A 17,537-nucleotide genomic window follows, 5' to 3' on the forward strand; every position below is an offset into this window, starting at 1 on the left:
AGCAGAAGTCGTGGGGCTATATAGCGGAAGTTGTGGGGCTATATAGAGGAAGTCGTGGTGCTATATAGAGGAAGTCGTAGGGCTATATAGAGGAAGTCGTGGGGCTATATAGAGGAAGTCGTGGGGCTATATAGAGGAAGTCGTGGGGCTATATAGAAGAAGTCGTGGGGCTATATAGCGGAAGTCGTGGGGCTATATAGCGGAAGTCGTGGGGCTATATAGAAGAAGTCATGGGGCTATATAGCAGAAGTTGTGGGGCTATATAGCAGAAGTCGTGGGGCTATATAACGGAAGTCTCGTGGGGCTATATAGCGGAAGTCGAGGGGATATATAGACGAAGTCATGAGGCTATATAGCGGAAGTCGTGGGTCTATGTAGAGGAAGTCGTGGGGCTATATAGCAGAAGTTGTGGGTCTATGTAGAGGAAGTCGTGGGGCTATAGTGCTCTGGCTAAAAGAGCCCACTAAGTTCAAGGAGGCCTCTCTGCTTTCCATGCAAAACAAACACATGGCAGTGACATAACATATCCAATTCTTACGTATTCAAACCTATCATAACTTACCCAAACCTAGAGCTGGGCGATATAGTCAAAAATCCATGTCACAAGTAAATTGACTGAATTATCACGATAACGATAAATTGAGCTATAACTTTATAACAGTGTGCACCAGTTGCTTTAAAAAAAAATATTACCCTTAAAACTACTACAACTACTATTACTACTTTGAATGTTGTAGCTACCAATTGTCCAGTTAGCAATAGCCCATATTAGCAGACTTATTTATTTTCAAACTTCACATTCCTCTAGTAAAATCTACTTATCGTTATTATCTATATCAGTAGAATGTCCTGATAAATACATTGGTTTGGTCTGCATCGATCATTTTCAGTTTATCGCCCCAGCTCTACCCAAACCAATCCTAGCCTAGCCAGTCCAGTCTAATGGTGCAGCTGGCCTAAACTGCAGCGCTAATCTATGTTTCACAGGAAAAAGTCACCAAGTGGCTTAACTAAGAGCCTTCTTATGATTCCTGAACACAGTGACAGACTGACTGACTGGGGGTCACTCCGTGGCCTGACCTCTCTGGGCTCATGTCAAACAGCCCACACCGGGGTTAGGGGGAAAACAGCCCACATCAGGGTTAGAGGTCAAAAACACCCCACAACAGGGTTAGAGGTCAAAAACACCCCATACCGGGGTTAGAGGTCAAAAACACCCCACAACAGGGTTAGAGGTCAAAAACACCCCATACCGGGGTTAGAGGTCAAAAACACCCCACACCGGGGTTAGAGGTCAAAAACACCCCACAACAGGGTTAGAGGTCAAAAACACCCCACACCGGGGTTAGAGGTCAAAAACACCCCACAACAGGGTTAGAGGTCAAAAACACCCCACACCGGGGTTAGAGGTCAAAAACACCCCACAACGGGGTTAGAGGTCAAAAACACCCCACAACAGGGTTAGAGGTCAAAAACACCCCATACCGGGGTTAGAGGTCAAAAAGACCCCACACCGGGGTTAGAGGTCAAAAAGACCCCGCACCGGGGTTAGAGGTCAAAAACACCCCACACCGGAGTTAGAGGTCAAAAACACCCCACACCGGGGTTAGAGGTCAAAAAGACCCCACACCGGGGTTAGAGGTCAAAAAGACCCCACACCGGGGTTAGAGGTCAAAAAGACCCCACACCGGGGTTAGAGGTCAAAAAGACCCCGCACCAGGGTTAGAGGTCAAAAAGACCCCGCACCGGGGTTAGAGGTCAAAAAGACCCCGCACCGGGGTTAGAGGTCAAAAAGACCCCGCACCGGGGTTAGAAATCACAAACAAACCAATGGCCACTCTGACAGAAGTAAGGAGTTCCTTGGCTGAGGTGGGAGAACCTGCCAGAGGGACAACAGTCTCTATAGTACTTCATCAATCTGGGCTTTATGGGAGAATGGTTAGATGGAAGCCACTCCTGAGAAAAAGGCACATGACAGCACGCCGGGAGTTTGCAAAAAGATACGTGAAAGACTGAAATCATAAGGCAAAAGATTCTGTGGTCTGATGATACAAAAAATGTACTGTTCGGCCTGAATACAAAGTGCCCCTCTAACACCATCCCTATAGTGAAGCATGGTGGTGGCAGACTCATGCTATGCGGATGCTTTTTAGCAGCAGGGACTGGTAAGGATAAAGAGGTGTTACTGCTTAGATATCTTTCCAGGTGAATGTTGATAACTACAGAGACATCAGAGCGGTGCATCTGAGACATCAAACCAGGGATGGTCCACCGTGGATCAATTTCCCAGAAAAGTATTCTTATTATATTATAATTAGTAGGAACTCAGTCGGGGTCTCAACTTATTGTTGAGAGATAGAAAAGCAGAATACACATAGTGCAATTTTTGAAATGTGGTTACGGATCAGCAGTTTCTCTCTTGTTATGTAAGTCACTAACCACATTTCCATCCACAGTTTTTATGCGAGTAACAGTCAAACCGTAAAAAAAAAAAAACTTGACAGCTGTGATGGAAACAGGACGTTTTGGTACAATTTGATGAATGCCGACAGATCATTAGTTCGTTCGACATGGTGGGATCTTTTAATGTCGGTAAAATTAATTATGTGAGAAACGGTGGAGGATATAATAACTATCATATCAAAGTAAACTTGGAGTCACGCAATGATATGGTGTGTGTGGTCCTCCCACTACGACTGGGGTAACTTCACAGGGTGGTGAAAGTGCTCAGTAATGAGCTTGATGCTCCTTTCCAATAAATAATGAAGGTATTAATCAAGGGTCTTATTCTGATGCTTGACTGCAATTTGACAAATAAAAAAAATTGTCCCTCTTATCCATAATAGTCTCATCATGTAGACAAGCCTACCCGCACAGCCTTCCGGCACTGTATCTGCCAGCTGTTGGCTACAGCACACAAGACCAGAGTAGGTACATTTGCTATTTTACACAACAGTTTGTGACAAACTAATGTTGAAAAAGTGATACTCTTTTGCGGATATGACTACATCTGTGGGCATGGATGTGGTTACACAGACCCGCGAGCCACTGCGGCCCCTCATGTTTAGTTGTTTTTTGGGGGGGCCCCCACCAGCAGTCGACAGCAGACCTGCGTTAGGACCCGGAAGGGCTAAACGGCCACCAACTCAAGTGGCCCAATCAAAACACATCACTGGTGCTCAGCCGTCTGTATCCCATGACCCAGTTTTTTGAGCCCCCCCCCCCCCTCTCCTTCTCCAAATAATGACAGCAGTCTGATAACTCAACCCCGTGTTGAACTGCACTTGGGCTCCGGCAGGCAATTTGGCTGCAGTCATGGCTGAAGGCCTTTTAGAGGTGTGTGTGAGACAGGAGAGAGATGGGCTCCAAGGGGTACCCTGAGGGGACTCTGCCGCTCCGCTAACAACCCCCTCCCACCTATCTCCAATCCCTCTCCTCTGGTAAAGAAGAAAAGGAGAGTACACTCAGCCAGGGTCTGCTAGGTCCGAGGGCAAGCCTAGCCCACACATGAATGAGACAGATGGGGAGAGTGAGAGAGAGAGCGAGAGACAGAGAGAGAAAGAGATAGAAAGAAAGAGAGATAGTGAGAGAGATAGAACAAGGGAGAAGGAAGAGTGTCAGAGAGTGTCAACTCCTTCGTAAAGCCTTGGAGTCATCTCATCTGATGTTGCTAAACTCTAGTTCCAAAGCCCACTGGAGCAATCGTCTGCAATTTTGTGTTGGCCTCAGAGCGTATCGGTCATGTTCTGGATCAATACAGCTCTATCTGTACAATACTGTATACAGCAGATTGATATCCCATTCACTCTCAACAGACTGGCCACTGGAGGGATTCAGTTACAGCATATCAGCCCTCACAATAGCCCCTCTATGTGTTTTATTGTACACAGTGAAGAGTGAGAGGGAGTACAGTATGTTGATACCCCCTCAGGGAACTTTCTCCTCTATCCTAATGCTTCAAGACCCTCGACCTCTGAAACCACTACTGTAACCTTTGCCCTCTGAACCCCCTAAAACCACATCTCAGTCATAGAATTAGGTATTAGAATTCTAATTTAATAGGATCTCCATGGTCTCAGTCCTCACTTCTCAAACTGAAAGGGACAACTAACCCTCGAAGCATGACCTTGGAGTTAACAGATCGATGACTTTACAACACTTAACCTCGATAACCCCTGACCTATAACCTCTCCAACTGTACAAGTGTGACATAATAGGAGCATCAGAAAGCATAGTGCCAGAGCAGCACTCACCATACAGAGAACATAACAGAGGATGAGCTCTTTCAGTACACAGCCTATTCCCCATTTAGTCTGAGACTCTTGTCTTGCAGTGACACTGACAAGTCCGAGATGCAGGGGAACAAGAGCGCTGTGAAACGGCACACCAGTCATTAGCAGAGCGGGGTTAGTTTTAATAACAGACAAGGGATGTAAACATCATTACAGGAGTAATGTGTGGAGCTGAGGCTGAAGCTGTGCCAGCCAGCCAGGCAGAGAGCTGGCTGGGTGGGTGTGTAGAGTGGAGAAAGGCATGTGGGGTAGTGGGTAGGGGGCGTAGAGCACCTGCATATGGATGGAGGTCAAAGTGGGGGTTGTTGACATGGCCTATCTCACTATGAAATACTGTGAGGGTAAAGAGTTAAAACTCTCGTTTTGTAGATGACAATCTATTTCTTCTAGAGCCAAACAAAAGTGATATGGCTTCTGGAATAAGTTGTGCCTGATTCTCAAAGTCACATCGCACGGTCATCTGTCAAACCAATACCTTCACACGGTCATCTGTCAAACCAATACCTTCACACGGTCATCTGTCAAACCAATACCTTCACACGGTCATCTGTCAAACCAATACCTTCACACGGTCATCTGTCAAACCAATACCTTCACACGGTCATCTGTCAAACCAATACCTTCACACGGTCATCTGTCAAACCAATACCTTCACACGGTCATCTGTCAAACCAATACCTTCACAAGGTCATCTGTCAAACCAATACCTTCACACGGTCATCTGTCAAACCAATACCTTCACACGGTCATCTGTCAAAGCAATACCTTCACAAGGTCATCTGTCAAACCAATACCTTCACACGGTCATCTGTCAAACCAATACCTTCACACGGTCATCTGTCAAACCAATACCTTCACACGGTCATGCTGGGTCTCCCGGGTGGTGCGGTGGTCTAGGGCACTGCATCGCAGTGCTAGCTGCGCCACCAGAGTCTCTGGGTTCGCGCCCAGGCTGGGCTGGGTTCGCGCCCAGGCTCTGTCGCAGCCGGCCGCAACCGGGAGGTCCATGGGGCGACGCACAATTGGCATAGCGTCGTCCGGGTTAGGGAGGGTTTGGCCGGTAGGGATATCCTCGTCTCAGTATGTAAAATGTAATAAAATGTATGCACTCTACTGTAAGTCGCTCTGGATAAGAGCGTCTGCTAAATGACTAAAATGTAAATGTAAATGTCATCTGTCAAACCAATACCTTCACACGGTCATCTGTCAAACCAATACCTTCACACGGTCATCTGTCAAACCAATACCTTCACACGGTCATCTGTCAAAGCAATACCTTCACACGGTCATCTGTCAAACCAATACCTTCACACGGTCATCTGTCAAAGCAATACCTTCACACGGTCATCTGTCAAAGCAATACCTTCACACGGTCATCTATCAAACCAATACCTTCACACGGTCATCTGTCAAACCAATATCTTCACACGGTCATCTGTCAAACCAATACCTTCACACGGTCATCTGTCAAACCAATACCTTCACACGGTCATCTGTCAAACCAATACCTTCACACGGCCATCTGTCAAACCAATACCTTCACACGGTCATCTGTCAAACCAATACCTTCACAAGGTCATCTGTCAAACCAATACCTTCACACGGTCATCTGTCAAACCAATACCTTCACACGGTCATCTGTCAAACCAATACCTTCACACGGTCATCTGTCAAACCAATATCTTCACACGGTCATCTGTCAAACCAATACCTTCACACGGTCATCTGTCAAACCAATACCTTCACACGGTCATCTGTCAAAGCAATACCTTCACATGGTCATCTGTCAAACCAATATCTTCACACGGTCATCTGTCAAACCAATACCTTCACACGGTCATCTGTCAAACCAATATCTTCACACGGTCATCTGTCAAACCAATACCTTCACACGGTCATCTGTCAAACCAATATCTTCACACGGAGGTGTTTGCAGGCGAAGGATGCGCACGCACACAGTGGATCTCTTCTGCGTGTCATGACTCCCTTTTCTTCCTGTAGAAAGCAGATCAGTCCGGCAGTAAACTCAGAGAAGAACACAGGCAGCACAGAGGGGCCCCAAACACTCCTCACAAAGCCTTGGGGTGGGCCACCACTCTGTCTGTGTGTGTGTGTGTGTGTGTGTGTGTGTGTGTGTGTGTGTGTGTGTGTGTGTGTGTGTGTGTGTGTGTGTGTGTGTGTGTCAAGACAGAACCAGGGAGAGAGAATGTGTGTGTACAGATATACAAGTGTGAGTGTCAGAATGTGTGTGAGAGAGGGGGGTCAGAAACAAGGTGCCACCGGTAACAGAAGAGAAATGGGGTTACGCCCTTTCAACCACTCTGTCCATCCCCCGGGGTCACACGTCTGTCCAGGGAGCGCTGGTCAATTTAGACCACAAGAATAGAGGCGGGGAGGCAGCAAATAGGTGCTCTGCCACGGGGCCGATTGGGTGGGCGTCAGGGGCCACAGGGCCAGGGAGACACTGCATACTGGATGAATAGAGGATTCACTGTTGCTCATTCTCCTGCAGAGAAAGCAGCCAGGAGACAGGTAGCTGTACCAAGTCCCCAACTCCATCAGGCTGGCTGAATAGGAGAGGCAGAAGAATAGAGACAGAGGTGCTTCCAATCCTGTTCAGGGTTATCAGGCTGGAGGGCGGGGGGGGGGGGGGGGGGGGGCAAGGATGTCGGAGCGCTCTTTTGTATAGCAGGCACTTACCAGCACATACGAATACAAACATAGACACGAACACATACAAACCCACACACATACGCACATACAAGCACATTCATATACGGAATTGAATATACAAACATACTGTATACAAGAATGATCAGCACATACAGAGCTGTGAAAAAGAATTTCCTCCATTTCTGATATTCTCTATTTTTCATATTTTTGATATGGAATGTTATCCGATCTTCAAACAAAACCTAATATTAGATAAAACAAACCTGTGTTTACAAATAACAACCAAAAAAAGTATCCAAAACACTCAATCAAGTCTACATGAAAATGGCTTGTAAACCCACAAAATGTCACTGAATTACAGCAGTTTTGCACAGAAGAGTGGGCCAGAATTCCTCCAAAGCGATGTGAGAGACTGATCAACAACTACAGGAAGCGTTTGGTTGGAGTCATTGCAGCTAAAGGTGGTACAACCAGTTATTGAGTGGAAGGGGGCAATTACTTTTTCAAACAGGGGCATTGGGTGTTGCATAACTTTGTTTATGAAATAAGTATGTAATTGTTGTGTTTATTTGTTCACTCAGGTTCCCTTTATCTAATATTAGGTTTTGGTTGAAGATCTGATTCAGTATCAAAAATATGGAAAAGTAGAGAAAATTAGAAAGGGGCCAAATACTTTTCCACAGCACTGTATATACATTCACAGAATTCATCATGCCCACATAGGCACACACACACACAAACACACACCACTTTCAGACACAAGACACGGATTTCCCGCACACTGCAGGGACCTGTGTATGAACTTGAATGTGTGTAGGAGTGTGCGTATTCAGTACAGCATATTCTCATTTCTCTCTTGCTTCACTGATTGAAATACTACACCCTCAGGTTAGGAACACATTACTCACTCCTATTAGCAGCAGTTAGCAGAGGAACACAATATCTGATTAACAGAATATCTTACAATTGTTCACTATTTTTCTTTCTCTCCATCTACCTCTTCATTGTCTGTCTGGCTTCCTCCTCCTCCTCCTCTTCCAGGCAGTGTATGTCTGCCTGTCTCCTACATGTCCCACTCAGTGAATACTCCAGTTCCTTCTGCCTTGGGACACTTCTGCCAACATTTGGTGATTAGGCTCAAGTGGATCCTGTCACAGATATCATAGGCTGATTAAATCATATCTGGGCTGACCCATCAAACACAGTGCACTGGCTTATAGACACACAGAGATAGACACATACAGTTGAAGTCGGAAGTTTACATATACTTAGGTTGGAGTCATTAAAACTCGTTTTTCAACCACTCCACAAATTTCTTGTTTACAAACTATAGTTTTGGCAAGTCGGTTAGGACATCTACTTTGTGCATGACACAAGTCATTTTTCCAACAATTGTTTACAGACAGATTACTTCACTTATAATTCACTGTATCCCAATTCCAGTGGGTCAGCAGTTGACTGTGACTAAGTTGCCTGTGCCTTTAAACAGCTTGAAAATTCCAGAAAATTATGTCATGGCTTTAGAAGCTTCTGATAGGCTAATTGACAACATGAGTCAATTGGAGGTGTACCTGTGGATGTATTTCAAGGCCTACCTTCAAACTCAGTGCCTCCTTGCTTGACATCATGGGAAAATCAAAAGAAATCAGCCAAGATCTCAGAAAAAACATTGTAAACCTCCACAAGTCTGGTTCATCCTTGGGAGAAATTTCCAAACACCTGAAGGTACCACGTTCATCCGTACCAACAATAGTACACAAGTATAAACACCATGGGACCACGCAGCCGTCATACCGCTCATGAAGGAGACGCATTCATGAAGGAGTCTCCTAGAGATTAATGTATTTTGGTGCGAAAAGTGCAAATCAATCCCAGAACAACAGCAAAGGACCTTGTGAAGATGCTGGAGGAAACCGGTACAAAAGTATCTTTATCCACAGTAAAACAAGTCCTATGTTGACAGGAAAGGAAAGGGGGACATTTGGTCCTACATTTGGAGGAAAAAGGGGGATGCTTGCAAGCCGAAGAACACCATCCCAACCGTGAAGCACGGGGGTGGCAGCATCATGTTGTGGGGGTGCTTTGCTGCAGAAGGGACTGGTGCACTTCACAAAATAGATGGCATCATGAGGGAAGAAAATGATATGGATATATTGAAGCAACATCCCAAGACATCAGTCAGTAAGTTAAAGCTTGGTCGCAAATGGGTCTTCAAGATGGACAATGACTCAAAGCATACTTCCAAAGTTGTGGCAAAATGGCTTAAGGACAACAAAGGCAAGTTATTGGAATGGCCATCACAAAGCCCTGACCTCAATCCTATAGAACATTTGTGGGCAGAACTGAAAAAGTGTGTGCGAGCAAGGAGGCCTACAAACCTGACTCAGTTACACCAGCTCTGTCAGGAGGAATGGGCCAAAATTCACCCAATTTATTGTGGGAAGCTTGTGGAAGGCTACCTGAAACGTTTGACCCAAGTTAAACAATCTAAAGGCAATGCTACCTAATACTAATTGAGTGTATGTAAACTTCTGACCCGCTGGGAATGTGATGAAAGAAATAAAAGCTGAAATAAATCAATCTTTCTACTATTATTCTGACATTTCACATTCTTAAAATAAAGTGGTGATCCTAACTGACCTAAGACAGGGAATTTTTACTTGGATTTTAAATGTACTTGGCTAAGGTGTATGTAAACTTCCGACTTCAACTGTAGATGGAGAGAGAGAGAGAAACAGACACAGAGAGAGAGAGAGAGAGACACACAGAGAGAGAGAGAGAGAGATACACAGAGAGAGAGACAAAGAGAAAGAGACTATAAATAACTGTCCATTTGTGACAGAGAGCCTGAGGTGATGCCATGCAGCATCTTCTTCTTTAGTCCTCCATTTAGATCTGAGAACAGCACCCCCTGCTCTCTGTTTCTCTCTCCATCGCTCTGTCTCTCTGTCTGTCACTATGGCCAGTGTTGTTGTCACAGACAGACGAGTGATGAGAAAAGACGAGAGGAATGAAAGAGAAGACCAGTGTCATTCCCCTTCAGAGACAGTAGGAATGGAAGGAGACACAGGGGGAGTAATGTCCCCTGTTCCACAATGGAGAGAGGAAGGGTGAGGTAGACTGAATAGAGGAGCAACCAGATGAGATGCACAGCTGTAAGTCACTTACCACTCATCTCTCCCACACACCCACCCTCACCCCCTGCACCCTGTTCACCTGTGTGAAACACCCAGGTGTCATCTTCCCTGAATAGGCAGCACTAAGCCGGGTCTACATTACCCAGTTTACATGTCCCTTTTCCGCCACACTGGGGGGGGGTTTAAACCCACCAAGCACAAAAGGTTAAACCCCCCAAGCATTAGCACTGAGGCACATTAACAAAATCAAAACTACAAGTGAGTAAATCAGAAAATATGTTTTGTAAATGTGAAAGCCTCTATCCCCCCTCCTGTCTCTCCCCTCACCCCGGGTGACCTGAACAGGACCAGGACAATGGGCTGGCAGTGGCACGGCGCTCACAGACAAAAGCTTGTCATTTCATCAGCCGTTTATACTTCCATCAGGCAGAGAGAGGGCCGGCTAACCCCCGCTCACACAATAAGCAGCTACAATACCCCTTCAAATCACATAATCCACACAAATTATGACCAACACTGTTAAATTATGATTGCAAAGCTGGGGGGTGGAGAGGAAGGGAGGAATTAAACTCCCCTTGATGAGATGCAACTGTGCACACCACGCCATTGTGGAATGGAGCGCACATGCACCCACCCACCGTGCTTGTATCGTATGTTCACACACAGAACAAATACAGGGCAAGCTGATAAACAAACAAAACTCAGGCCCAATCCCACTGAAAGTTAATTCCACTTGTTTGTGTCTGCCGTGGCCTGTACCCATGACGACAAGCCACTCTGCAACAATTAGTTGTTATCTTTTGATAGTCCATAAATTAACATAGAAAACGCCAATTGGTCATTAAGTCTATGCCCTTCCAGTGTGAAATGTGAAACCTAAATGCTTGTATTGTCTCTCCCAGCCAGCCACGACCCACAGGACATCAGCAACTGACAGTTAGACACAACCCACAGGACACCAGCCACTGACAGCCAGACACAACCCACAGGACACCAGCCACTGACAGCCAGACACAACTCACAGGACACCAGCAACTGACAGCCAGACACAACCTACAGGACACCAGCCACTGACAGCCAGACACAACCCACAGGACACCAGCCACTGACAGCCAGACACAACCCACAGGACACCAGCCACTGACAGCCAGACACAACCCACAGGACACCAGCCACTGACAGCCAGAAACAACCCACAGGACACCAGCCACTGACAGCCAGACACAACCCACAGGACACCAGCCACTGACAGCCAGACACAACTCACAGGACACCAGCCACTGACAGCCAGACACAACTCACAGGACACCAGCCACTGACAGCGAGACACAACTCACAGGACATCAGCCACTGACAGCCAGACACAACTCACAGGACACCAGCCACTGACAGCCAGACACAACTCACAGGACATCAGCAACTGACAGCCAGACACAACTCACAGGACACCAGCCACTGACAGCCAGACACAACCCACAGGACACCAGCCACTGACAGCCAGACACAACCTACAGGACACCAGCCACTGACAGCCAGACACAACCTACAGGACACCAGCCACTGACAGCCAGACACAACTCACAGGACACCAGCCACTGACAGCCAGACACAACCCACAGGACATCAGCAACTGACAGCCAGACACAACTCACAGGACACCAGCCACTGACAGCCAGACACAACTCACAGGACACCAGCCACTGACAGCCAGACACAACCCACAGGACACCAGCCACTGACAGCCAGACACAACCCACAGGACACCAGCAACTGACGGACAGCTCTACAGGCTCCAAAGGCACACAGACTCAAAACCTGACCCTAACATCCGACCAATCCTCATCTCCCTAAACAACTGAAAAAATGTGAGAAAAGACACTTTAATTACGTGGCTGAGCGCTGAACTCTGTGTGTGCTGAGGCTGACTCCCTGGTTTCATTAGGGTCCATCTGATATGTGGTACGGAATCAGGATGGGGACTTCAGAGACTGTTCAGACGCTGTTCAGAGGCTCCCTCAGTTCAGACCTTGAAAGACAGCCTTGTTCCACCAAACACCAGTCTGATATGGTGATCACAGGGGGAGAGGAGGAGGAGGGGAGGACAAGAGGAGGGGGAGAGGAGAAGGAGGAGAGGAGGAGGAGGATATGCCTTCATAGTGAACCAAGACTGACTGGATATGAGCTGAGGCAACTAGGAGAGGAAGGATACTTTTCTGTGTTCGTCTCTTTTCCTCTGTCTGTAACCTCATCCCAGGCTACAGCGCACAGTGCATATAAGCCTGGGAAAACAACCCTTCAAAGTTGGCCTGAGTGGGAGTAACCATAGAATTCTATAGGAGTGACCTACTGAGTAAAGTATTTGTCATCATTTAATTTGAGCGATTCTTTATGAAAAGCCACTGGCATAGGACAGAGCCGTCCACAGGAGAGCATCCGCTTTCCAAACATTCGAGGTGAAGTTCCCATTTATTGCGTAAATAAAATATAAATAGCTCCAATGCACATATTCCTATACAAAAGGTACAGAGCGATGCATTCTATAAGCTGCATCTGTGATAGTTAACAACAGTATGCCCTCTCCTCACCTGTACTACCTATTTACATGTGACCAGTGACCCATGACCCCAACATATAGTGCCCTCTAGTGTACAAAACAAGTTAAAATACCGGTAACCCTTGACAGGCAACATATACACAACACATAAAATACATAAATAGGCCAAAACGTCTCCTACACACACGACTGCGAGGCATGGCTCTGTGCTCGTGGTGTGTTAGCATACAGGGTAGGGTTAGGGGGAAGGTGTTGTGGGAGATGATTGGTTGGTAGATCCATTCCATTAAAAGGTCCTGAAGACTCATTCGGAGAAGTACTTTCTCTCTCATGGCAAACTACCAGGAAGTTTGAAAAGACTGGCTGAGTGGGCGGGGAGCTTATATTCATGAGCTTGCCTTGATTGACAGCTCTTTGAAACACATATGTTAAGCAACTTGCATGTAGTGAGCAGTGTTGCAGTAACATCATCTCAAGAAAATGTGGTGATACACAAAGCAACTCAAACAACAATGATGTGATTTTTTGTACATATATCTCCAGTTTGGCATGTCTCTTGTGATGCCATTCACAGCAGCACTGACTGATGTGTTGACATGACAACTACCTCAGAGTTTTGAACAAACCGTCCCCCCTTTTGTTCCATGCTGGCTGAACACCTAGCTAGCCGGTAACTAGCTAACACCAGACAGAGATGAAAGGGGAAACATATAAGTATCTTTGCCAGAGATGAATAGTGTAAACTTTTTATTATATTTGTTGACACCCTACAGTAACACATTTTTTACACCAGTAGAGTAGCTATCTAGCGATATGAAGCACGCCCCTCTGCAAACACGCCTTCTCTGATATTGGTTACAAGGCGGTAGGTATTTCAACTTGGTGAGAGAATATCATGTTACCCTTGGTGTATTAAAATGAGAGTGAAGTTGTTCACCTTGTCCCCGTAATAATGAATCCAAGTGTTTGACATGGAGGAGAAGACCAGTAACTTTATGATCAAACTTTATCAATGTAGAAGTAACAGTCATTTTTCATACTTTGATCTGGTTTCCTTCAAATATCATATTTCATGAAAAGCATGATTTTAACTCTTCATGACCTTTAAGCCAATGTGCTGGGAGTTTCTCCTGGTCTCTCTGTATTGGCTAATGAAGGCCAAGTTTGACACGTTGGTTCACCAGACTCTTCTTGGGCAGAAGTGCCTGGGAACGAGCTAACTCTGTAAAATATACACAGTACTCATGTTTGTCCAATGTCCATTAGGTATTTTTCCCGGTGTTTCCCCGGTGTGGCCACAGACTATTGTGCTTCCACTTCCACAGCCTGGCTCCAGTGACTCACTGGGCATTGGCTTCAGCGGACCTGCTCTGACGTGGAGCCAAGGCGAGGCCACTGGGACTTTTCCTCTGTAGCTCAGTTGGTAGAGCGTGGAGCTTGCAACGGCAGGATAGTGGGTTCTATACCAGGAACAACCCACACGTCAAAAGAATGCATGACTAAGTGGCTTCGGATAAAAGCGTATGCTAAAAGGCGTATTTTATGTAATGTTATGTGACATGAAAATGGCTGTGAACATGGGTTAACAACTTCCATGGTAAACACCTTCTCACAAAGCAACTGTCTTGATGAAGCAGAGGTTGTTGATTCTGCTCTTCACAAGTATTTGGTGTCACCCTGGGTGATGAAAACACACTTTTTTTAAAACACAGAGCTTACATGAACACAATCACTGGAGACACTGGTGCTGGTATGGAAAAAGGCCAACAATCTCACCCCTCACACAGGACCAGTATAGCGGTGGATGGTGGCCTGTTGGCTGGGCAGGTCCCTTTCCTAAACCCACGGCCACCGCCTTCCCACACACCTCTCCACCTTCCACACCTCCACCCCTCGCTAATCTGCCCTTTTGTCCTCACGCCCCTCCTGCCCCCTGCTACTACCCCTTCAACCCCTCCACCCCTAAATCCCCAGTCAGTGGTACCTCTCAACCCTCACCCCTATTAGCACTGAGCCCAGCCCCAGTTGACCAGGTGCAGTGTCCTGCTCTGGAGGGGAGGGGAACACCTGTCTGCTGAATGGAAGAATGGACTGTCTTCTGGGGAACAGAACAGAAGCAGGGCAGGGCCAGGATAATGGCCCACAGTAGGAGAGACATTAACGACATGCTGAGATACCTACCCCCCTGCTGCCACGCAGACCCACCCCTACAGCAGGGAGGCAGGAGGCAGCAGGGTAGAGCAGGACTGGGTTGTCTCAGGTGTGACTTAGTGAAGGGGGGGATGTCTGTAATGCCATAATACCTGGTTCTGGTGCTCTAGTGCGTTGGGGGAGAAAGTATGGACCAGACAGCTGGCAACATGGTCACCCACAGAGAAGAGAGGGAGAGAGAAGAAGAGAAAGGTAGGGGGTGGACACAAGAACAAAACAAACCCTCAGGCCCAGAAACAGAGGAGCGGAAGTCAAGATGAGGAGACCAACATTGATTAATAGAACAATTGACTTATCAAATCTCATAAGTGGTCTCTTTCTCTCTCCACCATTTTTCAAGGTTCCTCTCCCCCTCTCCCTGTCATGAGCTGTCTCTAACCAGCACATACTTATTCAATTCTAAGTCAATCTTTCCCTTCTGTCCCCCTCAACTTCCAACTTGCCCTCCCTCTCCACCTCTGTCTATGTCTCTCCCTACCTCCCTCTCTGTCTCCGTCTCTCCCTTCCTCCCTCTCTGTCTCCGTCTCGCTCTCCCTCTCCACCTCTGTCTATGTCTCTCCCTACCTCCCTCTCTGTCTCCGTCTCTCCCTTCCTCCCTCTCTGTCTCCGTCTCTCCCTTCCTCCCTCTCCACCTCTGTCTCCGTCTCGCTCTCCCTCTCCACCTCTGTCTATGTCTCGCCCTACCTCCCTCTCTGTCTCCAAATCGCCCTCCCTCTCTGTCTCCGTCTCGCCCTGCCTCTCTGTCTCCGTCTCGCCCTGCCTCTCTGTCTCCGTCTCGCTCTCCCTCTCTACCTCTGTCTCTCCCTACCTCCCTCTCTGTCTCCGTCTCGCCCTCCCTCTCTGTCTCCGTCTCGCCCTCCCTCTCTGTCTCCGTCTCGCCCTCCCTCTCTGTCTCCGTCTCGCCCTCCCTCTCTGTCTCCGTCTCGCCCTCCCTCTCTGTCTCCGTCTCGCCCTCCCTCTCTGTCTCCGTCTCGCCCTCCCTCTCTGTCTCCGTCTCGCCCTCCCTCTCTGTCTCCGTCTCGCCCTCCCTCTCTGTCTCCGTCTCGCCCTCCCTCTCTGTCTCCGTCTCGCCCTCCCTCTCTGTCTCCGTCTCGCCCTCCCTCTCTGTCTCCGTCTCGCCCTCCCTCTCTGTCTCCGTCTCGCCCTCCCTCTCTGTCTCCGTCTCGCCCTCCCTCTCTGTCTCCGTCTCGCCCTCCCTCTCTGTCTCCGTCTCGCCCTCCCTCTCTGTCTCCGTCTCGCCCTCCCTCTCTGTCTCCGTCTCGCCCTCCCTCTCTGTCTCCGTCTCGTCCTCCCTCTCTGTCTCCGTCTCGTCCTCAGTCTCGCCTTCCCTCCCTCTCTCTACCTCTGTCTCTCCGTCTCCCTCTCTACATCTGTCTCGCCCTCTGTCTCAGCCTCTCTCTACCTCAGTCTCGCCCTCTCTCTACCTCAGTCTCGCCCTCTCTCTACCTCAGTCTCGCCCTCTCTCTACCTCAGTCTCGCCCTCTCTCTACCTCAGTCTCGCCCTCTCTCTACCTCAGTCTCGCCCTCTCTCTACCTCAGTCTCGCCCTCTCTCTACCTCAGTCTCGCCCTCTCTACCTCAGTCTCGCCCTCTCTACCTCAGTCTCGCCCTCTCTCTACCTCCGTCTCGCCCTCTCTCTACCGCCGTCTCGCCCTCTCTCTACCGCCGTCTCGCCCTCTCTCTACCGCCGTCTCGCCCTCTCTCTACCGCCGTCTCGCCCTCTCTCTACCGCCGTCTCGCCCTCTCTCTACCGCCGTCTCGCCCTCTCTCTACCGCCGTCTCGGCCTCTCTCTACCTCCGTCTCGGCCTCTCTCTACCTCCGTCTCGGCCTCTCTCTACCTCCGTCTCGGCCTCTCTCTACCTCCGTCTCGCCCTCTCTCTACCTCCGTCTCGCCCTCTCTCTACCTCCGTCTCGCCCTCTCTCTACCTCCGTCTCGCCCTCTCTCTACCTCCGTCTCGCCCTCTCTCTACCTCCGTCTCGCCCTCTCTCTACCTCCGTCTCGCCCTCTCTCTACCTCCGTCTCGCCCTCTCTCTACCTCCGTCTCGCCCTCTCTCTACCTCCGTCTCGCCCTCTCTCTACCTCCGTCTCGCCCTCTCTCTACCTCCGTCTCGCCCTCTCTCTACCTCCGTCTCGCCCTCTCTCTACCTCCGTCTCGCCCTCTCTCTACCTCCGTCTCGCCCTCTCTCTACCTCAGTCTCGCCCTCTCTCTACCTCAGTCTCGCCCTCTCTCTACCTCAGTCTCGCCCTCTCTCTACCTCAGTCTCGCCCTCTCTCTACCTCAGTCTCGCCCTCTCTCTACCTGCGTCTCGCCCTCTCTCTACCTGCGTCTCGCCCTCTCTCTACCTCCGTCTCGCCCTCTCTCTACCTGCGTCTCGCCCTCTCTCTACCTGCGTCTCGCCCTCTCTCTACCTGCGTCTCGCCCTCTCTCTACCTCAGTCTCGACGTCTCACCCTCTACCTCCGTCTCGCCCTCTCTACCTCCGTCTCGCCCTCTCTCTACCTGCGTCTCGCCCTCTCTCTACCTCAGTCTCGCCCTCTCTCTACCTCAGTCTCGCCCTCTCTCTACCTCAGTCTCGCCCTCTCTCTACCTGCGTCTCGCCCTCTCTCTACCTGCGTCTCGCCCTCTCTCTACCTCCGTCTCGCCCTCTCTCTACCTGCGTCTCGCCCTCT

General features: G+C 48.7%; 1 protein-coding gene across 3 annotated transcripts in view; it reads right to left on the reverse strand.

The window, feature by feature from the left end:
* The window catches only part of camkmt (calmodulin-lysine N-methyltransferase), a 195,541-nt gene that overhangs the window by 114,510 nt on the left and 63,494 nt on the right, over positions 1 to 17,537 (reverse strand). The window contains exon 1 of one of the 3 annotated variants that reach the window (XM_055890010.1): positions 11,991 to 12,230. The exons of the other annotated variants lie outside the window; for them this stretch is intronic. Within the exon in view, the coding sequence (XP_055745985.1) occupies positions 11,991 to 12,051 (61 nt within the window). The 5' untranslated portion in view covers positions 12,052 to 12,230. Of the gene's footprint in view, positions 1 to 11,990; positions 12,231 to 17,537 lie in introns of those variants that run through there. 3 annotated transcript variants of the gene reach the window in all.

The sequence above is a fragment of the Salvelinus fontinalis genome, chromosome 30 (genome assembly GCF_029448725.1).
Source record: "Salvelinus fontinalis isolate EN_2023a chromosome 30, ASM2944872v1, whole genome shotgun sequence".
Classification (NCBI taxonomy): Eukaryota; Metazoa; Chordata; class Actinopteri; order Salmoniformes; family Salmonidae; genus Salvelinus; species Salvelinus fontinalis.